Source organism: Channa argus, chromosome 14 (assembly GCF_033026475.1).
Source record: "Channa argus isolate prfri chromosome 14, Channa argus male v1.0, whole genome shotgun sequence".
NCBI classification, from domain to species: Eukaryota; Metazoa; Chordata; class Actinopteri; order Anabantiformes; family Channidae; genus Channa; species Channa argus.
Genome location: NC_090210.1, coordinates 17113715 through 17136106, shown reverse-complemented (window position 1 = coordinate 17136106; position 22392 = coordinate 17113715). Strand labels below are relative to the sequence as shown.

Sequence of the window (22392 nt, the reverse complement as noted above, 5' to 3'; positions counted from 1 at the left end):
CTGTCAACTCTAATCTCTTCTTAATAATGTGACTATTTGGAAACCTGCCAGAAGTCTAATTTCTGCAGATCTCAGACCTGCCATACCCACAAGAGTTAGATGGATGTTTTACGCCAGAGATAGCGAACTCGGGACCTAAGGGCCGCAGCCCTGCTTGTTTTCCCACTAGCCCTGCATTATCCACTGCAGATTACCTGGATTAGGTGTGTTAAATCAGTCAGGACCTAGAGTATAAGGATTGTGCAGGGATAGCTGGTATAAAAGCAGGACTGCAGCCCTCGAGGCCTGCAGTTCGTCGCTTGCAGTTCGTACAACACTGTTTATTGTTGTACTAATTTAATTAGTACAACAATAAACAGTGTTGTACAGCGGGTGCACAAAGAAGAATGAGTGAAATCTGTGGATTGTTATGATTCTTTATAAAAAAGCCTTTTAAAGTAGGACAGCCTAGTTGTAATTCTGGGATGCAACGGGACTTCAAATGCAGCCTTCGAAGCCCCCTAAACTGAGACACAGCTAAAGTTTTTTCACAATAAATCGGCTTAAATGTTATTTATATAGCCATATCACTAATCATAAATGTTGGAAAAAGTGAAGAGAATGTTGGAAAAAGGGAATTTCACATGAAAAGTGAAGAAAGACAGTGGCAGAGGAGCAGGGTGAAAGAGAAAAGACAGAAATAGAGAAAATCGAGTGTGGCATCTGTAAAACATCTGTAGTTAATTTGGAGTCTGAGTGAAAGAAAAAAAAACTCTCCACAACACTTCTTCCCTTATTCCATGTACCTGCTATTAGACTTGCCTGCATGCTCTGTCTCACTCCTGGCAGTGGAAATTTCCATGGCAACACAAAGAAAGCCTGTACAGTCTAAAGCTTCGTGTGTGTGCATGTGTAGCCCCTTTTTGACACGTTAATGTTATGTCATATACAGTAACTTGTTGGCTTCCACAGTTCAGATTCAAAGAATTTGGAGTCTTTCATTTTGTGAAATATGAAAAACCAGTAGTCACACAGACAGGGGATGAGTCACAAGTCCACCTGGATGGAGTCTGACAGATTACAATGCTGCCAAATGCTGCAGCGTTTCCCCCCGACATTTCCAAAGACAGCACACGTGTCTTTCTTTGCTGTGATTACATTACTGCGTGCTATCTATCTCCAAATGTAGAAACTGTCAAACTATCATTACATCTAATTGTGGTTCAGGTTACAGTTTGTAGTTTCCACAATCAGCCATGTACTGAAACAATTAGGTTTAAAAATGATTTAAACAAGCCAAAGCACACACAAGAAGGCACAGAAAAGTCTGTGAGGATGAAGACATGCAGTGCTGTTGTTAGGACATCCAAACAAGCATTTCAGTTGATTGGAGATTCAGTATCCTCTAAAGCAGCCGTTCCCAGCTGGTGGCCCCTTCACACTGAGCTCGGATTTGTGACGTAGAACGACAAGTTTCCCAATAATGGAAGTGGTATGTGAGTTGCATTGTACGAAGAATGTTTAGAGGCAGAAGACGTGACTGTTTGCAGAACCTCTCAAAGGAAGAAATAGCAGAACGATAAACACCGCAGTGTCTTATATTAAAGGCACATTAACATCCTTACAATGTTGTTCACAAAATAATGTTTAGCATGTAACGTCAACCTTGGTTACCATCTTACATGAGTGTGTTACATTTAAAATTACCCCAAAACCCAATATCAAGCTGAGTTTGATGTACTTATAGACCCCTCCTGATCCCTTTAAGGATCTGTTTGGGAACTGGAACAAGTGGTCAATTCTGATTGCGAAGCAGAATATTTGTGTATATACTGATTTACTTGCAATCTACCATAATATAAGCAGATCAGATGGATAATTGTACTCAAGGACTGCTTCAGTGACATTATTTAAGTCTTCAGACATTGTTGAACCTTTAACAAAGTTCACTGGGCCCCTGGTGTCCCCCTCTGGACCTCATAGCTACCACAGTATTAATGTTGCCAGCTGGCATGTTAACAAGTAAACACTCTGCATCCAGGGAAGTTAGCACAGAGACAGATTACTGAGATATTAGGGTTCTAAATTTGCAGAGCTAACATAGCAGGCCTGAGCTGCATGTGTTTGGTAACAGGTTTATGACATTTCTAATTGGGCCCTGGACCTCTAGAACATCTGGACCCTGTTATAGTGGAGCCAAATCAAAGGTCGCATGCCAACATTTGATACATCAACCCTTCATGCCGAGCATCATAGGGAGTACAGTAAGGTTTTAAACGTTGCCTTCAGTGGGATATTCCGATCATTTTTATAAGAAGCCTTCTCAGTGGTACTCACTTCCTTCTCACAATGGGTAAGACGAGCTTTACAGCCAGAGATCTGGCTGGATGAAATGCCCTCATTACGCAAACATGCATGTTTGGTTCTTGAGCTGTTGCTGAACACGGTTTTTACTAACAATCTTTCTTTAGGGTAAAGAAATGTGCTGCTGAATTCACCAGAAACAGGAACTGGATATACTGTAATGATAATGATGATTAATAATAAAAATCTTATTTAAATTACAATTACAATAACAACCAATAAGTATTAACGTTCCAAATCAATGCCTGATTTTAGCACAAGTAAAATACTAAAACCCAAATTTGTAACTTTTGTACATTAAAATAAAACAATCTTCTCATTTTGATGATACACTAACTTTTAATAAGCGTCTTTGCCATAATCTAGTATTTAACTTTGTATGAAAATCCTAGCTCAGCATTTTCATACAACCACAGGTACTGTCACTACCTAATCCTTCATGACAGGTCATCATGACAGTGAAAGTACTGAAATCTGCTTACTGGGCCTTTTATGAAGCAGGGCAAAACCATAGGGGATTATTAAAACTGCATCATTATCTAACAAACATATTCAGAAACGTAGAGCTACACTGTGTCTGTTGAGTGACCGTTGGTTGAATTTCATCTGAAATACAGATCAGCTGTCTGGTCCAGTTCCTCATTAGTTAACATAAGGAAACTGCAGTCAGCCCAAAATAGTGGGTTGACAACAAATGTAACTTGATGCATGAATGTTCCTCTTGGTTTGAGGTTAAACAAAGACTGTTGTTTCCATTGAGGGTTTTCATTAGGAGTGTCACAACAAAAGACTGCACAGATTTTTCTTTCTTCCTTTTTTCACAATAAGAAATTATCCTTTAGTAGAGATACACACGATTATTTAAGTAGACATGTCCCTGGAACTTGTTACTTTATCACAATCCAGTTTTCTCTGCAAAGTTTGTATAACCGAGGGTCCGTAAAAAACTCTGGCATGCTTTCATGAAAGTTGTGCAATATCAAGAGAGAAAAACATCCTTCAGTAGGACAAATGTGCATTTCTTTGTTATTTGAGCAGCTGCTCCTTCTTCTATTTTCCTAAAATGCACAGAGCCCAATTGGTAGGGAAAACGGTTAGATGGCCTGTAAAAATGAGGATTCAGATCCAGTAAAGCAGTGGACATGGAGCTGATTAGATCTGGTTTTGTCATCCCATCTGTATTTGGTTAGAGGCTGACAGTCTATGACAGATTGGTCGTATATCATAATCCCAAGAGAAAGACTTCTAAGCACCCAAGTGTGCCTCACACACAAAGCAGGGCCACTGCATTGGGGATACTTGTAAAAAAAAATCTGACCGTTCAGAGGAAGAAATCCAAATTATTCACTCTGGTGTGGGATACAACATGTGATTTGTGTCCTCCACGAACTGGCACACACAAACATTGGTGGCTGGCAGGATTTTTATTGTAACAAAGAATTAAGATTCCTAGGGAAAGTTGTAAAATCAGACTCAAATAGCACCTGCACCCACACTAATAGAAGGAATTTTTAAAGCAGGAACACACTTGGCACCTGAACTCCACAATTAGAATTCTCTCACCACATATATACAAACCTCCTTAGAACGATTGACTTAATTACATTTGATAAACAGGTGGTTTACAAACAAGAGATTTCAACCACTCAACATGTATATTAGGGTTCAGGCTTGAGAAATTATCACTCAAGTGATTGCAAACATCAGTGTAACACTGTTATAAAACCATGCACCTATTTCTTTTAAGTGGCTAAGACGGAAATGAGCCAAGATCAACACATTCAATTCCAAGCAGTAGACTTCTATGCACTAGCAGATTAAAGTACACGCTTTTTACGTTTCTTCCCACGTGCATCTGAAATACTATACTTTGCAGTATAGTAAAATACAAAATGAAAAACTACAACGTGAAGACAAAGGAATCTAATCAACTCTGTGAAAAAATGTCGCATAACAAATGGGAGCAACATGACACATCTGCCTGACGCAGGTCGGCCTCAAAAACTGAGTGACTGAGCAAGAAGTAGACAAGTGAGGGAGGCCACTAAGACATGTATGACTCGTCTATAGGAGCTAAAGATACATCAGCTGGGGTAAGACAGAGTATACATACATGCTGCCTGAGTTCTTCAGCAGTAGGAGCTTTGTGAGAAAGTGGCAGAAAATGTCTCTGAGTTCAACTGGAAGAAAGTTATTTGGTCTGATGATCAGACTAGATGATGAAGATATCATCATCACACCATCCTCACTGTGAAGCATGGTGGCAGCATCTGTGGAGATTTTTCTCTGAACTAGGCTCTGTACAAATTATAATGGCAAAATGAGTGCAGTCAAATATAGGAACATACTAGAGGAAAAACTGATGCAGTCTGCATTAGATTTTTTTTCCTGATAAGTCAATTACCTTCAGCAAAAAAAATTTATTCAAAGACAACAATGTTGAGTGAGACCCCACATCTCAAAATAATCCTCGTGCAATTTGACAGATTTTCAAAGATAAATGAGGAAAAAGTGTCCAGAAGTTCAAAGGTTATTAAGACCTACCTGGACAGGCTCAATGCTGGAATTGGAGCCAACTAGAAGTGGGTGAATACCTTCAGCAGTCATTTATTTCTTTTGTTTTATCACTCTAATTAACTGATATTACTTTGTAGAATTCCGTTTTCACCTTGACACAAAAGAAGCTTTTTTGTAAGTGATTTTTAAGAAAGCCAAATTACACTGACCGTGATTTAACTATGACCATGGAAAGAAATAAAAGGAGAAAACCTTCAGGAGATATATACTTTTTTATAGGCACCACATCTCTAATAAGGAGGAGGACATTTACAATAAGAAGACATGCTCAGCTACAACCGACATTTCTCATTTACCCCCCGTCACATGCACGACTTGGAAGCCACAAACTTTACTGGAGTGGAGAATAGCAATAAGAAAACTTTGGCTCCTGCTGCTCATGTTCCAGGGTTGGCATGTGGGAATGAGGTCATTTCACAGAAAACACAAGCATGTGAACCTTGGAGAGAGAGAGAGGACGGGGTTGATCATTGCTCTTCACCTTCACTATGACAATCACACCCCATAAGCACATGCTCTCTCATGTTCTTTTGCCCTCCAACTCAGCTGAACACACTTCCAGTGAAGGTAAGGAAGCAGCCTCTACGTTTATCTACAACCCAGATTCATCTAGAGATTAGCTGTTATTAATGTTATCAGTATCATGCCTGGAAAAGTCTCATCTGTGAAATATTAACCGCTGTATGACAATAGGACTTTCAATTAAAAGCCCCAAACCAACTAACTACAGTGACGTGCTTCATTACTAATATTATTCTAATAGTGTGCAGTACTTGTTATAGTCTGCCAGCACATAAAATGTGATTATAATAAGCAGTGACCACTCTAATGACAAAGCCCACATTAGATATAAAACAGCTTCCTTCACTCAAGTTGTTTAAAAGGTTTTAGGCAAAGGGCAAAAAAGGGTTTTGTAAAGGAAGTACTAACAGGCTGCATCAGGCAATGTGATCTCAATCTTTCTCAAGATCCTGTTTTGTCCTGTTTATGTTCCTACAACCAGGAAAAACACGAGTATTGTTTGTGAAATGTGGATTACATAAGTGTGATAAATATTTTTTTCGCAACCAGGCTATTTTGGAGTTAGTACATTTTCTCTAATGGCTTCCTCATTGGAGAACTGTGTCTTGGAAGACACGGAAGAAATCCCTCATAAAGCCCTGCTCTTCCTAATTTTAACCTCACCACAACAACATGAACACAAATAAACCGGAACATATTTTGTCATGTGGGTTTCGAATATTTAATTACATACTCATGTGTGAATATGTAACCGCTGCTTAGGTGCAGAGTCGAAGTTCTGGAGTTTACGCCACAGACCATCTGTGCAGTTGGGTTTTTGTGTGGTCACGACTGCTGGGTGGTCTGCTGCCGTAGACGCTCGAGATACTGATTTAGCAATAATCACCTCGCCTGATGATCATCCGCTCAAGTCTGTGCTGTGCTACATCCCACCAACAAAACACAACAAAACCACATAGTGAGAACCTGAAGCCGACGCCGAAAAGAAAAAAATAAATACATTTAAAAAAAGGCATCTACTGCCAGTTCAGGCCAGTGTGGTGTCACTGTGGTCTATGACGTCACAGTAGACAAGTTATGGAATGTGTTACTAAACTTTTGTCATCATATTATTTCTTACTTACTGCTGGCATCCTCCAGTCATGGAGACTAACTGCATTCACTGAGACTTTGTGATAACATCTCTGTGGTCCTTGTCACATTAAAAAGTATCACACAGCACTGAATAATTAGCCTGGTTCAGTGATGAACCGTTTCATCTCTGTTTTAAGAGTCACTCACACAAGTCTGTTTGCTGAGCTGATGACAGAGCACAGTCTTAAGAACAGAGATGTCATCTTTCTTTAGATGCAATAGACTTCTTTTACAGGTTGTTTAATCAGTGTCTAGAAACAACTCCGATAAAGCAGCAGCTCTTTGATCAGCGTGACAAACACTGAGCTCTCAGTAACTGCTCTCATTAATTCTGTTGGAGCTGAAAATGGCATAAACTTAGCATTTAGCATTTAGCAGTTAGGTTTAAAATGGCAGGATAAGATTTTAAGGAACGAATATACTGTTTTGTGGGACAAGCTGTTGCATTTTTCAAAGATAAAACGCTTTAAGCCCCACAAGTAATATTTCTTTCACCTCCACTGGATAAGACAATTTCGGAAATGATATCTTCAAATCTGTCCAAGTAATGACAAAACTACCTACATGACTTAATACTTAAAGTAAGACCATCTGTGTAATGTAGCAAATCAATGCTTCCCATAAATCTCCTGAACCACTGAACTAAACTACTGCTAATTCTGCAAAACATTAAAGTTAATGTAAATACGTTCAGCCAGATTGACATTTTTCTTTGCAGCAGATGTACAGCTGTGAAGACTAAACATATGGTTGACTTAACACAGACATCTGAAACACTGGGGAGCTGAGTCAGTGGAAAAAACAACTCTACAAGGCCTGACAGGCATTTTTCAGTGTCTCCAAAAATACAAGTAGTAAAGCATAAACAAGAGAAACAATGACCAATGTGCTGATTTGGGGCCATAGTTAATCACAGCCAGAGCAACCGAACGCACCGCAGCATAGGCTGAGAGCTGGATCGTAGGCAACACCACGACCCACAGCAAAACAAAGAAAAACACACATTTTTCATTCTAGCCACTCTGCTGCTTTTCAAAGAGAGGAAGCGGCAAGGTTTACGTTGGCCCTGGAGCCAAAACACTTCCATTAACATGCAGAGCCATATGCAGGACTGTTTCATCCACTATGTCAGAAAATGGTGTCAAACGCTTCCAATATTGTGTCTGTTTTTTTTAGTGAACCAGCCAAAACCTCCTGGAACGGAAAACTTACTAAACATCCATTATGTGAGAGATAACACCCTCAGAAGACCGTTGGTCGCAGGCATGTGATTATCCGTGGCCACTTTATCCCCTAGGAGCATGCAGCACACGGTGGTGTGAGGATGCTTGATGAGGTGGTTGACTGAGTTTGGTCAAAACAACTTTGACTAAATATAAAAGTATTTACTGTCCTTCACAGCTGTCATGTTTTGTTTCTAAAATCCTTTTTATCAGCAAGTAAGAAGTCAAGACTTTTATAAGAAAAGGCTCCTAAGTGCAGGACTCTGTTTAGCTGACCTGCAGCTAGCCTGTGCCTGTCTGTCCCCCCAGCGGTGTTCAGAGTGGGAGGACCCATGCCTTTAACCCTGGGACTTGTGTCTTGCCTGGGATGCGGTCCCGTCTGTCTGTCACTGCTCCATCCACGCCCGCCTCCCAACATTTCAAAGCATTCACAGGCTTCAACCATCAAGTCAACTCAGCAGCATTGTTCTGTCTTTATCTCTCCTTCTGTTACTCTTGTAACTTTTTCCTACTTGGTTGTAGTATTTGAATGTCATCTCCCTCTCTCCTCCTCCAACTCACGCCGCTCTTTATTAAAAACGCAAGCGTTAGGACAACAGAACACGCACTGCATGCACACATGGCCTGGAGGAGGTTGTAAGTAGCGGGCAGGAATTCTGAAAACATTCTTTTCTGGTAATAAAGTCCCCGTAAATTAAAACCACTTGCTTTTTTGTTCCCAAAAATAAGTTGGGCGAGGAATGTGAGTCCTTAGCTCAAAATAAAACTGTTGACAAATGTTTACCCATTGAATATGAAAAACAATATATTTAAGATTTCAAAGAAACTTTTGTTTGTAGAATGTTGAGGAAAATAATGAATTTGATTCACTTTGGAATAAGGCTGTAACATAACAAAATGTGGAAAATGTTTAGTGCTGGATACTTTCTGGATGCACTGTATATATGAATAAAAGCAGAACCAACCACTGATCATTAATAAACACTCAGATAAAGGAAGCTAGTACATTTTTTTGGAAGTGTCTCTCTTTTTCCACCCTCCCCCCTCTTTCCCTCCTTTCCTGGCTCATTGCTGACACAGCACAGCCCAGTTATGGGCTCTGCAGGCCAACAATGCCCACTCCTTTTGCACCTCTCTCGCTCTGAGTATACAGGCTCTCCCTGGATAAACTTCCATATTGGACACAGGAAGCGGCTCGGCTTCTAAGGTTTGGACATACTCTCGGTGGGATAATAGACCTCTTGTAGAAAGCAGATGTCAAAACGAGTGAAGGACCTAATTTCTCTCCACACTAAAGACGAAGGAGAGGACAAACAACATACACCTCCGCTGGTTTACAAGTATCTGTAGTAGACAGGTTAACAAAAAAGAATGAGACGATAGACGTTCAACATCACCCTTGTTTCTGTAGTTAGCGTAGCTTAGAATAAACAGAATAAAAAGTTCACGAGTAAGTCTACCAACATCTCTAACGCACAGTAATCGACAAATTTCTACATGTTAATCTGTTCACAGAAATGTGAAGACAACAATTTGTGGTTTTAAAAGGAGGAGGGTCTTTACAGTTTTAAGGCAAACAACACACAGACGCATTGACTGTCAGAAAAATAGTTACATCAGTCAAGCTCTTCGTCTTTGCTTTCAATTTGAAAACCTGTATGCGATACTTATCTCGGCTTAATTAAACCAACTATGGAAGTTAGTCTGAGCTCTTCACGAATATTATCAAAAGACAAACTTCATTATAGCTACAAAGAGCAGTGCTCTCCAGATGATTTTCCAGAGACTCTCACAATCTATCAATAATCTTTCAAGCATTAATCTTTTAACTAACATTGTAACCGCAAGGTTGACCTTTTTTTTTTTTTTTTTTTTGCCGCTATCTTGCTGTAGTAAAAGTCTGACAACCTCTCTTTGGCTGTTTATCCTCATTCACCTCATTGAGCAGTGTATGTAACCTCGATTATATCCACTGCGAGGTGCTGCTTTGAACAAATATTATTGTCTGAAAGTTGTTGAAAAAAAAACGGAGGCGACTCAGTGCTGCGAAGCTACTCAGAAATGACATGGAATACATGTGAAAGATGATTATTTTTTCAGATATATTTTCTAGACACCCCAAAAATTTATATTTTATTTGATGGGCATAAATGGTCAACCGCTCGGTTGAGCTGCCAGTTTACGAAGGCAGTTTAAACAGGCTCGCTCAAGGTTTTGAGCCATTGCTAGTCCTTTAATTTGTAAGAGACAGACATAATTATAGCAAAATGTTTGCCTACTTGTGAACACATTACACATATAAATCCTGATTTATACGTGCTTCCTGATTGGGTAATCTGACAAATAAAACCTGAAATCTTGCTAAATGAAGGGCCATCAACACAATTTCACTAATAAATATTTTTTTGCAAAAGTAATTCTTAGGGTGTAATTTAAAGAGTTAAAGGATTGTTCCGCTTAAATGTTTTTAGTATGAAATACTTTCTAATGGCAGCTGGAGCATTGGCAAAAATCTGTTTTTCCACAGCACGACTGAGCCAGGCACGCTGAAGGGAAACTATAAATGTTAGGAGCAAGTTGAAAATGCAGCCAATTGGTAGACAAATGGATGGTGCTGAAAAAAAAAACTTTTTTGTTTTTTTTGAGTTGAGCTAAAACACAAACACTACACAAAGACGTATTCACATATGTGAAATGATTGTGTGGACTTTGCACTGTGCACTAACACTCTCTGACATATGGCTTTTGTGTGTCTGGGTGACAGGCAGCGTTTCCGCTTCTCAAGCCGGAGTGAACGCTGTGACCATTTCAAGTGTGGAAACTTGATCTTTTTTCTGGGACAGAAGCAGACGACATTTTTCACCAGATGATAATTCACTACACAGAACTTATGGTTCTTCAGCGATAAGCACAAAAATAGCTGCAAGCAGCAACTCATGGAACCCAAGCAGAGCGAGAAACACTGACTTTAAATAGATGAAAATAAGGGTATTTGTATTAATAAATGACTTTAGGTGCAGCACGTGAATACAACAGATCAAGAGATGAAAAAAAGAAGACAGGATACGCACAAAGCCAAACCACAGTGAAGAGCTCTTTCTGTTACAGTACATGTTTAAGCTTCAGTGCAGTCGATGTAATGGGCATGAATGTAAAGCTGCTGTACTAAGCTCGGAATGGATGCCATGTCCCTCTTCTCTGGACTTCATACTGTCGTGTTGCTGCTACTTTCAATGGATATAGAACCACATTTGATTCTAAATATATCAAATCAAGTAATTTTCTACTTTCGTTCCACTGACGGGAGAAAACTGATAGAGAGCTAATAAACAATGGCAGCTACAAGATCATCTAATGCCAATTTGCAGGAGATGTGATTCATCTTGTTTAATGTCTTTGTGGAAAATGTAAGGCATCAGTTTCTGAAAATGTACTTAAAAGTGTGAATTTTATATCTCTTTATTCATACTGTGCCAGAGAACCTTCAGTGACATCATTAGTTATAAGACCAACCAGCTGTGTTTTGCATATTTTGTTGAAATGTCTCTGTCTCTGTAAATGTAACATCCAGCGCGTATAGTTTTTCTTGCCTAATGTGAGGATTAGATTGTGAAGCTGTCGGGGCGTTTTTGTTGCTTTAGGTCCCACGTTTTCTGAGAACGGCATCCAATGGCGAAATTACAAGCAAACGAAAAGGGCTGAACAATTTGGAGACTGATTTGGTTGCAGATCAAATTATCATGTGTGGGTTTGAAGCAGGGTGAAACCAAACTAAAGTGAAATGCTGATAAGTTTGCAAAGTCACTCAGCTGGTCAGAAGAACCCAACACTGCGGTTCCTACTGTATCCAGCTGCTGTTACAACAGTGAGTTGTTTCTGGGAAGTGAGGGGGCGTGGCCTCATTTTAACCGTCGCGATTATTCATATAAAGAAAATACTCTTTATGTCTTTACGATTTCTCATAAGGGATGTGAATCAGCGAAAGAGGTTCTTTCTGCAAGAGGAGTCACTCGATACTTACCAAACCTCTTATAACCAAAGGACTGCACCTCCTCCTCATCACCAAAGTCGTCTAGAGGAAGAAAACAGAAAGAAATAAATGATACAAAGACACAGTGGTGCAGTTAATCCATGAAATAGCAGAACAATCAGATTTAATGCTATTAGACGTATTCTGTGTTGGTATTATTTGAAGGAATGTAGTTTTTAAACCTTATATGACCAGAAGATACAGGACATGTTCTGCTGGTCACTGAAGCCAATTTTTTGAAACAGTTTAATATGAAACAAACAAACAAACAAACAAAAAAAACTCTTTTTCTGTCACTTTTTGAGGGTTTACGCCCAACCTCCCTGACAGGCCCTTAGTGTTACCCCCTTTTAAGCAGCTTTTATGTCTGTGAAAACATAAATTGATGGGACATCATCTTTGTATTTTCAGAAATGATTGTTCCCAAAAACTTTAAGAAATCCTGTCTCCCAATAAGTTGTTACTGCAGTGGATGATTAGTACCACAGTGTCACTGTTTTTTAGTGACAGTCACCAATTAATATTTGATCTGGTAAAACTCTGGTAAAACTTATAGAACCTCACAGGTGCAAACTGGTCATTTCACTACACACACAACAGCAAAAGAAAACAAATATCAGCAAATATCTCGAATAAATCAACTCCTCTACAGATCGATATGAATAAACTCTGACAGGCCTCCATAAATAACATCTTCTCCATCAAAACTCTTCTACAAACACTCTTCTACAGTAACAACACACACTGAGTTGCTCATGCGTAACCACAGCTCGGAGCTTTGCATTGGTATCGACCACAAGGGGGCGGAATCCATGTTGACCAGAATCTGCAGTAAAGTCCAAACCCTCAGGTCAACACATCAGAGAACCACATCCTCACAAGCCTAATAAAAACCTTATGAGGCTTCACCCACTTACCTCTTACTTATGCACTTGTTTTATTTTGAGTAAAGGCAACAGGTCATTGAATTGTTTAAACCGAGACCAACATTTATTCTACTGCTACAGGTGTTGCACAAAAATGGGAAAGAAAACAAAAAAACAAAAAACGTTTCCACAAACTGTTTCACATTTTGTCACCAACACACTGAGCTATGATCCTGAGTGTTGGCTCCTCTGTGAATAAACTCTTTTGGTGGCCAGATGCAAAACAATTCCAGAACAGAGTCTCCTAATTAAAACCAGATGTCTGACGGTCGTCGCAACCCACGCATTCCTCACGTCTGACAGACAGGGCGCCGAAATCTGACAAAGAAAGTGCGACAGGAATGTGGTGTAAGTAAAGGAGCCTACCTTTCATTGTGGTTTACAGGACTCTACCGTTGTGAAGCTGTACTTTAAAGTGACATCCGCAGCATCGCAATGGCATTTGCCCAAACCTTCCCCATGAGCAGCACGGCACCCTGGATCCGAGAGTATCCTAAAATCCTCCTTTACGGGGGGGATGAAATATTAAAATTCAAAGCTCCATCCGTGCTCCTGGGGTTGGGAACGACCTCCTTGGGCGCAACTTCAGTGCTGCAACTCAGATGCTGGAGAACTTAGTTGAAAGTGAGGACAGTAAGTAGGAGTTACTCGGTAAGTGAATAAAAACCTTCTTTATCTAGTGGTGTGCAAAGATGCTGAGGTGTGGGCGTATCCAAGTCCAGCTCAGCACTCTACTGGTACCCGCAGCACTAACCCAAGGGACTCAGAGAGTTAAGGAATTCAAACATGGGGGGACGCGGTGGGGAGCTGCTCTGAAAACTACGTGTTCCCACATCTGTGTTGCTGTCAGTCTCTCTTTCTGTGCGTTTCCTCTTATTTTTCCTCCGAGCAATGAGATGAGCAGCAGTAGTCCACTCAAAATGTTGTCTGCTTTCTGCTGGATGTGAAATTAAAAGTCTTTCCAATGCAGATGCCAAAGATGTTGAGACAGTCACATACAAATTTTAAAAAATAACAATTGAATTCATAGGTGACAGGCCTGGACTGCAGCCAGGCCTGTTTTAAACCTGGACTCTTTTACTAGTGAGCCATGCTCCTGTTCACATACACAAAATAGTTCAGCATTAGCCAGATAAAGATGTCACCTTTAAACTCTATTGATGTGAAACCATATTGTTAATGCATCGAACTTATTGTTTAACACTTTGATGAACCTCACCCATCCTCACTTCTGCTCTTTTATACTGACCCGCTGCCGATAATCTCAGGAGTTCTGGGTTTTCCAGGTGTTCATTTCAGCATTACACAACTACTCCAGTTTTGTTTAATGTGCTGCTGACATCAAATTCAAAATGTGCACACACTGTTTTCAATAATCAATTCAACAACCAAATTTCCCAGTTTCAACTTTTGATATTTTGCTTTTGTACCATTTATCATCACTATCACAAAATAGTTTCCATGATTTGTATGATGATTTGTTTTAAATGTTCGTTTTATTAACACTTCCAGCGGTGTCTCAAGTGCAGGAGCTCTTTGAACAAAGTTGTTGCTAAAACTGAAGCGTGGACACATCCACCTTACATTTGCATTTATTTGGATTCATGTTTCTGTCCACCTGAGAAAAACTTAAGTCCAAAATTCACACTCATTTAACTCTGGTTTGGTCTCCACCAACTCATGGAAGATATAACTGACTTTGTAGCAGCTGAATGCTCCACTATCGGTGTGTAGCAGCTACTCTGCTATGGCTGAAACAATGCTGATAAGAGCAGCACCACTGAACCAAGACAGCAAAGTTGTGATGTATAAAGCCAAAACATCGAGCTGCACTACACATGCACTACACTAAATCTAAACAGCACTTTCAACATCTGCTGTCAGCGAAGACAAAGACAAAACATCCTTTATGCAATTCACAGATTTGGTCTGTAAAGCAGTTTATCCTCTGCACCTGTTTATCTCTTCAGTCCCGGACTCCACACCTCACAAAACTTAACAGGAGACCACACTGCGAGCTGGTTATATGGACACTTTGAAGGCAGTTTAAAAAGCTCTCAAAAAAGGCCAAAACACATCTGGAAAGATGTGTGAACATCAGATTGACACAAAGTAAATTTCAGCCAAACAATCAGCCTCTGAGTGGAGGGATTTTAGGTTTTATATTTTCCCCGTATGACTGATTGCATGCATGTAGCCTCAGACCCGTTAATTGACAACTGTTTTATGTTTAGAACAACCATGGGAGAACAGTGTTATGGGAACCATGTGTTGAAGGTGTCAGCGGAGGATGCAGACCGGGTTGAAGCACTGGCTGCGTTTGATTATTATCTAGTGAGGGCCATATTTTCTGGGTCACAGCATGCAAGGAGGGCACATTTTTGAGGGAAATTGGGCAACGGTGAGGAGATGGGATCTTTCACCCTGAATACTTCACATTCCATCAGTGGATGTGAAAGTAGAGAGCTTATAATGTCTTGTTTGACTAAAAACACTCTGATAATGGATCTTAATAAACTGTGGGAACACACAACAGACTGCAGTCATCTGTATGTTGTTTTTACACACACAAATGTGGAAGGGATCCTTTAAGCCTTAAAGGAAGCTTTATAAAATCAGCAGATGATCTCCGATTATGTGATTTCATCTTATTGGAAAAACTCTTACAAAGTACATCATAATATTCATAAGCTGAAAGTCTGGGGATTAAACAAGTACTAGAAACAATATACAACTCACTTTGATGATGACAGGGCTTCCGTTTAAAAGATTGAGTGTGTGTGTGTGTGTGTGTGTGTGTGTGTGTGTGTGTGGGCTTAGGGATTTCCTACTAAGGGATAATTTGGGAACTGATGTCAGTGTCATCCAACCCACCACAGCTTAAGACACATAATCAATTACCAGACATCCCAAAAACATACACTTCTATTTGATCAGGTTTATTCATGGTTTGCATTAATGTTTCTAAACAAACAGATTGTCATTAATGTTTAGGAGAAATATTTAGGAAGGAATTGAATTGAATACAGGAAACAATCTTCATGTACCCAATATAAAAAAAAATTTGTGTAATAATAATACATTTCACAGTTCAGTTACTGTGGTGAACCACTGACCTCTACGTGTTTTAAGAGGTAATACTGTATTTCTGAACTTTGTCTCTGAACTTCTGTGTGTGCATAAGCTGGTATCCCTGCGGAAATGAACACGTTTTTCCCAAGGTGTAAACACTGTGACTGACATGACTAAGCAACCTCTTGTGCAAAACAAAGCTCTTTGGCAGCCGATCAAGTGCTGGATTAATGGGCATCAACATCAAGCAAAGACAGTAATAGGATAAAGCTTGAGTGGAAAGAGCACAAATAGACCAGACCAGGTTAAGATAACTAATGACCACTGTCCACACAGAGCACTCTGTTTATACCTGGCAGGGCCGAAGCTACTTCCAGTCTGCTGCTGGTAAGTTTCTTTATTCACATGGTTGTGTGTTTATTAATTCCGTATATGATGAGGCAATGTTAGTGGACATTTGTCCCGAATAACAAAAATTTGTGTTTTGCTTTTTTTTAAATGATCAATTTTTATTCCATTAACAGTGGCTGCAAGAAAATCCAGTCTTTTCAAGGCATTAGTAAACTGTCTAGATACCTTCAACTGTCTGCCTCTGCTGATTACATGAAAATCTAACTGTAACAGTGTTGAGACAAAGGTTTCTCTTCAATTTGAAGTTTGTTTTACCTCATTGTGACATGGAGGGAAATGTGTAGATCCATAAATGACAATAATGGCAAAAATTCAAACACAGTAAATCTGTTGTATCTGACTTGTTGTGTTAGCCACACTCACACACCAGCTACACAGACACAGCACAAAGCCCTGACCACACACTGTGTGTTTAAGGTGTAGCTGACTATGTCAGCAGTTTTTTCTTTAAAGGTGAACTTGTTTCTTTGTAATGAACCACTCAAAGATTGTTTTTTCTTTTTCTTTTTTGCGGCCACATCTTTTAAATTATTTTTAAACATTTGTGTATGAGTTAGAGAAGTTAGACAATAAGACTCCGCTTCTTAGACTCAACAGCAGCTGGATATTTTGTGAGAATAAAAGCAGATTGTCTAAGCAACTTAAACCTTTAATGAAATAAAGTGATCCCCATTTACTTTAAATCTCTGCTGGATGCGTTCTTGTGTAACTCCTCATGTGGTTAAACTGGGACAGAGCCTCCAGTGAAGTGAGACAGATGAGTTTGGCTCAATAATGGTTTTTGCAAAATGCAATGTGCTCTCCGAATCTTCGAGGGTTCTCCTGTGTGCTGCTTTTTGTGGCTTGATGGATCCTGACCTCCTGTCACAGCAGATGGCCCGGACATAAACACAGCTTGCCAGTTGCAAGTTGTCAAGCTGGGGTAGACCCCATGATGCCTCACCCCCTGCTCCTGACCTCTGCGTGGTATCACTTTGAGTCAAAAACCAAGGGCAAAGTTGTCCTCTTTCAGCCTAATGAAGAACAGAGAAGACAAATGTCCACAGAAGAGGGGAAGAGAGAGGTCTTTCACAGTGTTTGTGGAGATCATTTAGCAGAAAAACAATACGATGGACTACAACATGTAGGCCTGATACTTTACACTATAAAATAGTAATAATTTAGCTGTCACCTCATATCGTCTGTTGATGTGTAGCTTTTATGTAACATTTGAATTTCTGCAGGTTTACTAGGCAAATGTTTGCCAAAACACCAAATTGTCTGTGCAGCTGAATCTATCTGGCCCACTGATGATTTATTATTTTTAGGCACGGATGGTCTGGACTGAGCTGTAGCACCATCAAGTGGCAGACAGGCTCACGACTGCGTGCAGTACCGTTGATGAATGTCTCTGTTGTGAAAAACATTTGAAGGCAGATTCTGCTTTAGTTTCCTGTGCGTGTACAGGGACATGTGTGCAGAGGCGTCTTCTGTGTGTGTATTTATTTTCCTGTGTGTGAGGGTCATACTTGCCATGTTCTTTCAGAGTTTTCCCATCAGAACACTGTGATTGTGAGCAACAATGAAGCTCCTGCTGGGTTTGGCTGTTCTGGTGGTGACACTGGATGCCGTCAGTTGTTCTTCTGAGGAACAACGCAATGGAACGTCAGAAGACACATTAAAGCGTGAGTTAACAAAGAGGAATTCATATTAGTGTCATTTTATAGACACTTTGCAGGTGCTTTGACCTCTGTTTAATTAGGCTATAATGAGACAGAGATAATTTATGATTTTGTGCTAAAGAGTTGTCCATGGATGGTGAGAAACTGTTGGACGAGGAAGTGAAGAGAGCTTTGTATGGGGTGAAACAGATGAAGGAGGTGATGTGGAAGAACAAGCAGAAGCATGAACACCTTATGATTTCACTTCAGCACAGCAGCGACAAGAGGAAGGTAGAATCAACCTTTATAGTGTTTCCTGAGAAATAAAAAGATGCGACCACATAATAAAAAAATATGAAGTGTGACCCTTTCTGCCATCAGGGTGCAGCCCAACTGGCTAAAGAGGTGACTGAGAAGCTGATGGAAGCAGAGGCGCAGTGTAAAGACTCGCTGCAGTCTGAGTGGGAGGAGTGCAGACCCTGCCTGGAGGATGCATGTAAAATGTTCTACACCTCCACCTGCCGCAGGGGGTTTGCAACTTTCCAGGCCAAGGTATGAAAACTACAGCTCTGACACGTCCAACCTTCAACATCTCGTACTCTTAACACTAAAACACAGCTGAAAAAGTGAAACTTGTGAAAAGTGAACCTGTTTTAAAATCAAATGCCAGTCCCACGTTCTCCCTGTAAACGAAGACACAACATTAATATGACTTGGAGTGATTAAGCACACACATCCGATTAGTCTCTGGAGGTCTGAAGATGTAGAACTATACAGCGTTAAACAAGCAAAGACTTGTAATTGTAGTAGTGATATGATTTAGTATTTTTCTTATTATGAACCCTGGTATATATCTTGCAGCCCTCCAGTTTAGGAACCACGACTTTAGATAACAGTGATGTAATCTTGCTTCCATCTTGCAGGTGAAGAATTTCTTCAGCAGAGTGTCCAGACACTTTGGCCCCCGTGAACCTGGTATGGATGCAGGGGACATTCTGGTGAACCAGGACTCTGAAGACACAGACAGAGAGGTTGTCCGCATTGAGGATTCCTTCAATCAGCTGCTCAGTAAGGTGGGCAAGCTGGTGGACTCGAGCAGCGCCCTGGTGTCCAGGATGAGGAGCAGGGTCGACAGAGCGCTTCAGAGAGCCTTCCTGAAGGACACTGACGTCCCGATGGAAGAAACCACCTCCGATCCCTACTACCCAGGACGGGACTCTGGCTTTTTGCAGGGCGTGGGTTTGGAGGAGGTCTTGGACTCCTTCTTGGACTTTGGGAAGAGTGTGGTGGAGGAGTTTGGAGCTGTGGTGACCCAGGTGTTGGATGGCCTTCATGAGGCAGTGGTAGAAGAGTCAAAGAAAGGTACAGGGGCCCTCTGCAGCTTATTGGTGCCTAAAAAGTTAGAAAACTACTAGTTACTGGTTTATCTGGTGGCATAGGTGAATTTAAAATAGCAGCAGTTGCCTTAGAAGGATTGGTCTCAGTGGCACATGGACGAAAACTACTGGGTTGGACTAATTTTAACTTTAAAAACAGTACAGAGATGCTACCTGTTGTCTTTTACAAATAGAAATGATAATAAACACTGTGTCAACCAACAACAAAACAACTTCTCTTTGGTCTAGAGAGGAAGAGTTTCACACATATCCTGCAGAACAGGAAGCTGTGCAGAGACCTTCGCAAACAGACCTCAGAGTGCTGGCAGCTACAGAACCAGTGTGAGGTCTGCCAGGGGGCCCTGCTCACAGGTGAAGCACCACCACCCTCACACATGTGACCGCTTCAGCTCAGGTTTTAACACAGCTCAGCTGACTGATCCTCTTTCTGCTTCCAGAGTGTCCCAGTGTGCGTGAGCTGCATGTGGAGCTGGATGAAGTTTCACAGCTGCTGGACGTGTCCAAAGAGCAGTATGACGAGATCCTGTCCATTGTTCGACACCACGTGGATGAGACAGTCAGCTGGCTCAGTACCATGGCCGCGGAATTCAGCTGGGTGGCTCAGGCTGTGAACGACAGCAGCACTCCTCAGAACATCTTTCGTGTCACCATGGTGAGCAACAAGAGACGATGGGGACAGAGCCTTAAAGGACAGGTTCACATTTAAGACACACTTTCACAAGTGTGTCTTAAGACTCCAATTAGGTGCACGTATGAACGCTGAAAGACTTATCCCTGCTATAATTATTCCTCTTTACACTGGCCACAGAGATCTGTTCTCAAAGCTCTTTCAATAGAAGTGACATTGGGCAAAATCCACAGTCCAAGTGGGTTTTGAAAGGTTGAAGCCTTTTATTCTCGTCAGATAAACATTTTAATAGACTTTTGCACAGATGAATGACTGGATATTGGCCACACATCTCTTACAGAGATCCATTTCTTAAAGGATTCATATGGGCACCTGTTGTTTTAAGAATAGATTAAATTAATGCTGTTAATAATAAACCGAATACTTATTTTCTTAAGTATAAACAAATGTGAAGATAAATCTGCACATATAACAGGCATGAAAGGCACATATGTTACATATGCAAGACTAATTCAGCAAAAATAAAAGTTAAAAGTAGAAAACAGATGCTTCTAATGTAAATTCATTGCTTGTTGTCTACACGTACTTTCGCTGAAACTTTGCATGCAAGTACATTTAGAGCCACTACAAACCTGAGTCAAATGCCCTATATGTGCAAACATACTTGGGCAACAAAGCTGATTTTATTCCAAAATAATTTAAATGAAAAATGAATGAAAAATGAAAAAAATAATGTGCGTGATGGGTGACTATACTCCTTTCACTCAACAGGTGGCGCCAAAGAGCCACGATGAACAGAATGAATCTGTCACTGAAACCAAGCTGGAGGTAAACATCCTGAACTCTCCCGCACTTATCATCTCTGTTCCTGGGGACCTGAATCTGCAGGAGCCAGCCTTCATCCAGTATGTGGCACAGGAAGCTCTGGACAAGTACAAGGAGATGGTCAGGTAACAACTTTATCTAAAATGTTTCCTGAGTCTACTGTAGATTTGTTAAAGGACATAGTAAATTTCTTTAGATCAAGAGCTTCATGCAAAAATCAGTTTAATATAAAATATTCTTTTCATTTTCTTGTCACAGGTACGAGGATGAATAAACGCCATTTTTTCCCTCTAAACTTCTACCAGCACTTTATGAGCTGAGCTAGATTTGGTTTCTGTTCAGTATTGCTATTATCTTGCTAAAATGTAAATACTTTTATTACATTCGAACCGTGTCAATTATTACTAGTGAATTTAAAGTAATTGCAACATCTTACCAGTTGTTAAACTGTATTAATGGAAAATAAAATAACATGAAACTGTTAAAAATGCTGCTAAACAATAGAAGCCCAGAGATAAATGCCACAAACTGAGAGGTCAGGGATGAACCTGGATGAGGATCATTGTCTCCTGTCAAGAAAGTCATGTGATAGGAAAGCTTTGAGTAAAACTTTTATTTATTCTGTACAAAATCATATTAGTTACAATTCTCAGTAATTATCATTATTATCTGCCCACTAGTTCAAGTCCTCATCTTTAGGAACAATCACATATTAGGTTCTCATAAGTAACACACAGAATGAAATACTTATATAAAACGTTCACATCTTTGTCAAGTCCTTAAGCTTTCTTACTGAATTACATCTCAAATATCTCCTCTCTCTCTCTCTCACACACACACACACACACTCACACACTCACACACAGCTGGACCAGCAGTGGAAGTACCTTGCCGTTCGACTTTTATATTCTCGTACTTTGTAAGCATTAAATCCCTGTCTAGACCACAGTGTGTGTGAGGTGTTTGTTTTGTCTGGGTCTGCTTATTGTTTTTGAGAAATGATCCATCTTCTGTGCAACTGGGAATTGAAATTAGAAAACCATAAGGGAGGCTCTACACATGCTAATACCATTAGAGACGTTCCAGTAAACATCACTTTTTGGCTTTGCATGAGCATTTACCAATTAAGAGATTTGTTCTGTATAGTTGGCTCCGGAGAACCTTCCCTCCAGCACACACAGAGCTAAGAACACTAGAGATGTTTTTAGTTATATGTTGGTGGGATCTTCCTGAGAAGAGGACAAAGAAATATTACAGCTGCATGTATGATTTATATGGTGATACAAATTTATATCAGCAGTTTGCTGTACCATCTACCAACATTAAACTGTACAAATGTGTGCACTATAAGGACAACCCCGATGTGCATCCAAGAAGACAAGATGAGATGACTGAAATTTCACAGCTAAAAGGTCTATTTTCAAACAATTATGAATTGATAAACAGGAAAACTGATGTACATAACCAAAATACCTGATTTCAAGTCCCATTTTCAATTACAAAAAATGTAAAGGCGTAATAAATTGACACGATTTTCAATTCAGGGGTTCATGTTAAAAGAATCATACAAAACATTTTAATTCGTTCACTTGCTCACACCAGCTAAAAATGCATTTTATGCACATTTACTTCCATGTGTACATTCTTGCATCTGTACAGTAAAC

The 22392-nt window shown here is 40.1% G+C and overlaps 2 protein-coding genes across 3 annotated transcripts in view; one reads left to right on the top strand and one right to left on the bottom strand.

Annotated features, from left to right (window-relative positions):
- LOC137140528 (collectin-12-like) overlaps nucleotides 1-13452 on the bottom strand; it is a 40462-nt gene extending 27010 nt beyond the window's left edge. Inside the window, exons 1-2 of the mRNA XM_067528745.1 lie at nucleotides 13122-13452; nucleotides 11821-11871 (exon numbers count right to left, since the gene is read on the bottom strand). Of these exons, the coding sequence (XP_067384846.1) occupies nucleotides 11821-11871; nucleotides 13122-13128 (58 nt within the window). The 5' untranslated portion in view covers nucleotides 13129-13452. The remainder of the gene's footprint in view (nucleotides 1-11820; nucleotides 11872-13121) is intronic.
- Nucleotides 13453-13568: 116 nt separating this feature from the next.
- Nucleotides 13569-21676, top strand: clul1 (clusterin-like 1 (retinal)). 2 transcript variants are annotated; one of them, XM_067528742.1, is made up of 9 exons: nucleotides 13569-16214; nucleotides 17764-17902; nucleotides 18021-18169; nucleotides 18260-18430; nucleotides 18802-19240; nucleotides 19504-19626; nucleotides 19713-19927; nucleotides 20675-20853; nucleotides 20987-21676. In XM_067528742.1, exons 2-9 carry the CDS (start codon nucleotides 17800-17802, stop codon nucleotides 21000-21002), a joined length of 1395 nt encoding a protein of 464 aa, XP_067384843.1. In that variant the 5' UTR covers nucleotides 13569-16214; nucleotides 17764-17799; the 3' UTR covers nucleotides 21003-21676. The 2 variants fall into 2 exon arrangements, with proteins under 2 accessions (XP_067384843.1, XP_067384844.1); XM_067528743.1 differs by lacking the exon at nucleotides 13569-16214 and having other exon boundaries at nucleotides 16244-17902.
- Nucleotides 21677-22392: the final 716 nt, after the last annotated feature.

Coding starts and splice junctions, on each gene's coding strand:
- clul1 (XM_067528742.1), top strand. CDS start 17,800: ATGAAGCTCCTGCTGGGTTTGGCTGTTCTGGTGGTGACACTGGATGCC. Junction 18,170..18,259: donor ACAGCAGCGACAAGAGGAAG/GTAGAATCAACC, acceptor TTCTGCCATCAG/GGTGCAGCCCAACTGGCTAA. Junction 19,627..19,712: donor CCAGGGGGCCCTGCTCACAG/GTGAAGCACCAC, acceptor TTCTGCTTCCAG/AGTGTCCCAGTGTGCGTGAG.